The sequence below is a fragment of the Vollenhovia emeryi genome, unplaced genomic scaffold, assembly GCF_000949405.1.
Source record: "Vollenhovia emeryi isolate VEMERY1.0 unplaced genomic scaffold, V.emery_V1.0 DF939120.1, whole genome shotgun sequence".
NCBI lineage: Eukaryota > Metazoa > Arthropoda > Insecta > Hymenoptera > Formicidae > Vollenhovia > Vollenhovia emeryi.
The window spans coordinates 3,198,155-3,203,676 of NW_011967246.1; the positions used below are offsets into that span (position 1 = coordinate 3,198,155).

The 5,522-nt window shown below is 46.3% G+C and overlaps 2 protein-coding genes across 4 annotated transcripts in view; one reads left to right on the top strand and one right to left on the bottom strand.

Moving 5' to 3' along the window:
• LOC105570718 (UPF0605 protein CG18335-like) overlaps positions 1–750 on the top strand; it is a 5,044-nt gene extending 4,294 nt beyond the window's left edge. The window contains exon 6 of the mRNA XM_012028155.1: positions 1–750. The gene's annotated coding sequence lies outside the window, so the exon portion shown is untranslated.
• LOC105570617 (kynurenine--oxoglutarate transaminase 3) lies at positions 314–4,901 on the bottom strand. Of its 3 annotated transcripts, none has more exons than XM_012027956.1 (8): positions 4,009–4,901; positions 2,521–2,648; positions 2,275–2,425; positions 1,835–2,071; positions 1,515–1,758; positions 1,268–1,434; positions 836–1,186; positions 314–741 (listed from the first exon to the last, which is right to left on the bottom strand). In XM_012027956.1, the coding sequence occupies exons 1-8, from the start codon at positions 4,048–4,050 to the stop codon at positions 685–687; spliced, it is 1,377 nt and encodes a 458-aa protein (XP_011883346.1). In that variant the 5' UTR covers positions 4,051–4,901; the 3' UTR covers positions 314–684. The 3 variants fall into 3 exon arrangements, with proteins under 3 accessions (XP_011883346.1, XP_011883345.1, XP_011883347.1); XM_012027955.1 differs by lacking the exon at positions 4,009–4,901 and adding an exon at positions 3,702–3,851; XM_012027957.1 differs by lacking the exon at positions 4,009–4,901 and adding an exon at positions 2,813–2,908.
• Between the last annotated feature and the right edge of the window lie 621 nt (positions 4,902–5,522).

Below are 5,522 nucleotides of genomic sequence, written 5' to 3' on the forward strand. Positions count from 1 at the left end.
CACAATGAATTAGAGTAATATATACCGTCAATAATATAAATATGAGGATGGGAGGATCCTAGGATGTGTATCAACCCGGAGATTTAAGAATTCAAAAATTCAAGCTCTAAGAATGAGGAGTTGGATCTTAACAATGAGAGTCCGAGGAAATGAGAGGACTCGGGGATTTAAGAATCCGAGGATCTAAATTAAAAAGAAACATCACATTTTTTTTCACCAACCTTTTCACTTTGCAGGTGTGGTAAAACGTTCGCAGTTGATTCAAGAGATGTCAAGAAATGGCTTCGAAGACATTCCGACCTGTAATCTAACATCCCAGCAATATCGTTTATTCGATCGATTACTCTCAATCACATCAATCGCATGGTCACTTAATCGAACTCGTTAAAATATGTAAAGATTTACAAATTGGCATCTACGTTGATAAATTTAACATTACAAATATAACGGGGCTAAATCAGCTATTAATTCTAGATTCATTTTAGATTGATTCTAGATAAATACGTATAAAAATTGTAGTAAGTCAGGGTAATTATGTATAATTCCTTCCTAATTGTATCAAATAAACTTTCTATGCACCAAACGTATTCGAGCAGCACGAGAGCTACGCGAAAAGTTAATGCGGTGGCACTTATCAGTAGTCACCGAACATACGTACACATATGTATATGCACATAGTCGCAATTAATGGGACGCCCACTTCTTCAAGATATCGGCGGCTGCTTTCAAATTTTCGTCCTTCTGTTAAAACGCAATAATCGATATTTAACAAACGCCAAAGTCGCTTGCTGTCTTAATCCAAGTCATTGGCACTTGCTCTCGCGACAGCACTTACCTTTATAAAACAGTACCGCACATAGTCTTCCGCTAAAGTCTTATGTTCAGGGCCATAAAAGGCCGAGGGAGGAATACCTTGAAGGCCGACGTTCTTCGTCATCCATTTCGTGAATCTGTAGTCCTTGTTCTTGTCCTTCTCCTCGTGCAGTCTCACCTTTTTCTCCAAAGGGGACCAGTTAGCAAGCATAAAGTATCCACCCTCGGGTATCGTCGGCACCATGCCGACTTCCCGAAGGAATTTCGCCATGTAATCGCGCTTCGGTAATAACTCCATCGCCAGACTGTGGAAATAACATTCCGGCTGCTCCAGGCGTTCCATTTCCAGCTCGAATCCGATAGCCACTGCTTCCTGCGGAGTTAAAACAAAACTTATTAACGTATCCAGGCAAAATTTATAAACTGAATAGAAAAATGTCGTTCAATTGGTTACCTGAGTCGGCGTGGTACAGGTATACACGGAGCTCTGATGTACAACTTGCAGATTGTACAATAAATGCGCTGGTCCGTAAGCCCAGCCTATCTTCCAACCTGTAACGCTGAACGTTTTGCCCGCCGATCCAATCGTGATTGTGCGTTCGTACATACCGGGCAATGTCGCTAATCGGAAGAATAATTTTCTTAGTGTCACTCTGGGAATTCTACATCATACGATAGACTTTGTAAGGCGACTTACTTACCGATTCTTATATGTTTGTACGGCTTGTAAACGATATGCTCGTAAACCTCGTCAGAAACCACAAGCACGTTCCACTTCTTGGCGAGATCGGCAATAAATTGCAATTCGTCCAATGTAAATACTTTTCCTATGGGATTATGTGGGGTGTTGAGGACTATACCTTTGGTTCTCTCATTGAACAGACTTTCCATCTCCTTCCTGTCGAATACCCAATCGCCGGAGGTGACCGTGCCCGATGTAGCATTCTACAAAAAGTTAACGTGCACTGTGTATTTAATGCAAACAGTTTCTTCTTTCGTTTATCGTCACCAGACTCCTTACCGGTTTTAACGCTATGTATCTGGGGATCCCTCCAGCAGCCAGCACCATAGGTACGTAACAGTCGAAGAAGGGTTCAATGATGATCCACTCATCCCCAGGATTAGTGTGTCCCTGCAGAGTGGAATACAATGCTTCGTAGGCGCCCGCTGTGACTATCACTTCCTTGTTCGGGTCCAAATCGCGGTTGATGAGCTTGGAGTAGAACTTTGCAATCGCATTCACTAATCTTGGATGACCCTGCAACGTTCACGCTTGCGTTAGTGGCAAAATACATTGTACAACGCGTATGCAAGACATTCTTATCGTCATTGTCGCGTTGTGGACAATAATTACAATTGCACAAACGTTGCCGCGTTAAAAGTTTATATATAAAAAGGAAACTAAATCAAATTAACAAGAGAACAAGATTATTCGAAAGTTAACGACTGCAAGTGCCTTACAAATCCTCTCGTGTACTGTTGCAAGAGCGGATTGTCACTCTTGGCGATAGCAGCCAGGGCGTTGGTCACGTTCTCCGGCGCGTGATAGTCGGGGAAGCCCTGGCCCAGGTTCAACGGCTTGTACTGCAGAGCGAGCTGGATGTATTCGACCCTAACCAAAGCAACATAACCAAGCTGTAGTAATGCGCTATGTAAATTTATGTAAAACAAAGTGTCTTTATCTATCGACGGCGCGACGTCACTCACCAGACAGAATCCACGCTGCCCTTCAAGCGATTCGGCAAATCGAACTTGGACATTCCGGCGACGCTTCTGATGTTCCTCACTGCGTTGAACGGTGCGGTCTTGCTCGCCAGGAGGACTCTCGTTAGCATCTAAAGGCGCACACGAGCAAACAAGTGTCAGCGCTAATTCGCGACTCGCGATCGATCACGCTGCTTTATTTATTATGCACGCAATAACAGTTAATTATTTTGATCGCGGCGCAAAACCGGATGACGTTGGCAACTGTGACAGTTCGATGTACAGGGCTCCCTACCTTTTCACGGTCGCGGAGCTTTGACGGTAGACGAAGAAGTTATCGCGTCCACTTAACGTCATAACTTTTCGAATGTGTAATTTGTCGCGAGCGATAAAAACTTACGTAACTTTTGTGGCGGGAAACTCGAGTCGCGCGGAAACAAAGACACCGGCCACGCCTCAAGCGGACCCGTTGTTTTCGTGGATTTAAAGACGCTCGGAGGGTCAATTGTGTATCTAAAAGTGATGTCTGGTCTCTCTCTAGCGAGACAGAGAGAAACGAAGCCGCTCACTTTGAAGCCCGATCTACAATGTGCTCTTTGGGTTTCTAGAAACATTCTGTTTTATGCAAGAAAATGAAAACGCTTCGGGAATTTGTCGACGACGTGCGATGTACAATCGTACAATTTAACGACTCGCGCAAATTTTTCAAACGACTTATCGGCTGGAAATCAATGTTTCCAGACGCAAAAAGAACACATTGTAGATTAGGCTTCAGCATTTACGCTACTTCGGACACAAACTTGGAATACATAAAATTAGAAAAAAAATGTAATAAAAGGCAAGTTAAAACCGAGAAAGTTAACGCGCGACGGCAATGGAAAATGTAATCAAGTTACGAGAGAGAAACGCGGTACCCAGTGAGAAATGATTCGTCGATCGACGTCGATTCGACATCATTTCGACGTCGATCGACGAATCATTTCTCACCGGGTATCGGGCAACGTATATGTTGTCGCGGGGAACCCCAAGTCGTCGAGGATTAGAAAGAGTAAATGCAACGCTACTCTCGATTAAGGGCCGGTCGTTCCGATCTCCTGGCAAGTTAACCGCAAACAGCCAAATCGTACGTGCGCCTTTGGTTTCCCCTCAAACTCGACAAAGACACAATTTAACAGTTAGCTTACCAAGAAGTTGGAAAAACCGGCCCTAACGGCCCACCGCGTCGTCGCGAGTCGAGCGACTGTAACCGTCTTCGACTCCCGCTCCCGCCGTCGTTCGCCCAAGGTCGATATTTCTAGTTCACTCTCATATTCAGACATCAAGTACGCGCGATCTTAAGATTACAGCAATCAAAGCCGTGTTAGCATCCTAAGAGATCACTTGAGGCAGGCTTGAAGTAAGAATTTTAACGGACCACGAATACCGAGTACTTCGACCCCCCCCCCCCCCCCACAGGCGTTTTTTCCTCCTACGCGCGCGGGCGTTACTTACCGAGAGCACGAAGAGAACCGTGACGCCTCGCATGACGGACATGTTTGCTCTGATACACTTTCGACTCGTGCGAAATGTAATAACGAGTGACAGAGGTCTGCCATGAGCCACTTTCACTTTTCCAGCAGTCCTTCGATCTTGGCGGACGCGTTGCGGCACGGAAAAGGCGCTGAAAGGCGCGATCGAATCTCCCCTCCCCGCCCGGCTGTTTCGCGCGCCTTTTCGACACCGGCGCCGGCATAGACGAAGCAGCGTTCGTAGACCGGCAACTCCGAGGGAATTTTCGGGACGACTGTCGGCATAGACGAGGCAGCGTTCGTAGACCGGCAACTCCGAGGGAATTTTCGGGACGCCCGTTCTGTTCGGGCCCGAAAGGTAACGAAATGTTTGGCTGCAACGAAGATTTTCCGTTCTCGCGTTTATCGCACGAGAGCCTTGTCGCACCGAGTCCGATTGCCACTAGGAAATGTTCGATTACGTCGAGCATCGACGGCAAATCGCGGGAATTCAGCGATCGCACGATATCACTCACAGACATAAAAATTGACCAATCATAGTCGATCATTCTTACGACTACAACTTTGCGACTCGCATTGTGTATGTACATACACTCCACATCACTGTATCCAAACGCCACTTCTTCGGTTTTCACCGTGGAATCCGATTGTCACAGAGTCCGATTCATCCGATTGCCACTACGAAATGTTCGATTACGTTGAGCATCGACGGCAAATCGCGGGAATTCAGCGATCGCACATTGAATATCACTCACTGATTGCTCGCAGAGAACGATCGCGGTTTCTTCGCGCACTTGTCGCGAACGCGTATATCAAGAAAGAATAGCACGAAACGCGAAGCGGCGCGGGGACAACCGAACGATTCGACTGTCGCCGCATGACTGATCCTGCGTACGGCGCCGTAAACACCGCAAAAACCGAGCGCGGATTCCAAGAAATGACGTAGCGCCGTCAACACCTCGGACAAAAACAATCTATTGGAACGCGCGCTCGGTTTTCGGCCGAGGTTTTTACGTAGCTACGTCATTTCGTGGAATCCGCGCTCGGTTTTTGCGGTGTTTACGTTGCCGTACGCAGGAACATTCGCGCGGCGACATGATTCCGAATTGATCGGTTAGGCCCGGTCTACAATGAGTCGTTAGTCGTTAGTCAGAAGTCGCAACTATATGTTGATCCTTTTCCTTTCTGGGTGGAAGAAAAAGGACCGACATATAGTTCCGACTTCTGACTAACGACTAACGACTCATTATAGACCGGGCCTTACGCCCGCGCCGCTTCGCGTATCGTATACGTTATTCTTTTTTGATACGCGTTCGCGACAAGTGCCCAGGCAACCAGCTGACGTCGTAATGACGTAAATTAACGTGATTTTTGTCACTAATTGGTGACTATGACCTAAATTGACGTTATTTTGAACGTCATAACAATGACGTCAGTATATACATCATAAGTATACGTCATATATGACGTAACTATTGGTCTTTGGAGTGATGTCAG

Excerpts from the sequence above, each read along its gene's own strand:
- LOC105570617 (XM_012027955.1), bottom strand. The coding sequence starts at position 3,836 with ATGTCTGAATATGAGAGTGAACTAGAAATATCGACCTTGGGCGAACGA. Across the intron at positions 2,649-3,701 it reads CCGGTTTTTCCAACTTCTTG|ATGCTAACGAGAGTCCTCCT; the intron begins GTAAGCTAACTG and ends GTGCGCCTTTAG. Across the intron at positions 1,759-1,834 it reads GATACATAGCGTTAAAACCG|AATGCTACATCGGGCACGGT; the intron begins GTAAGGAGTCTG and ends AACTTTTTGTAG.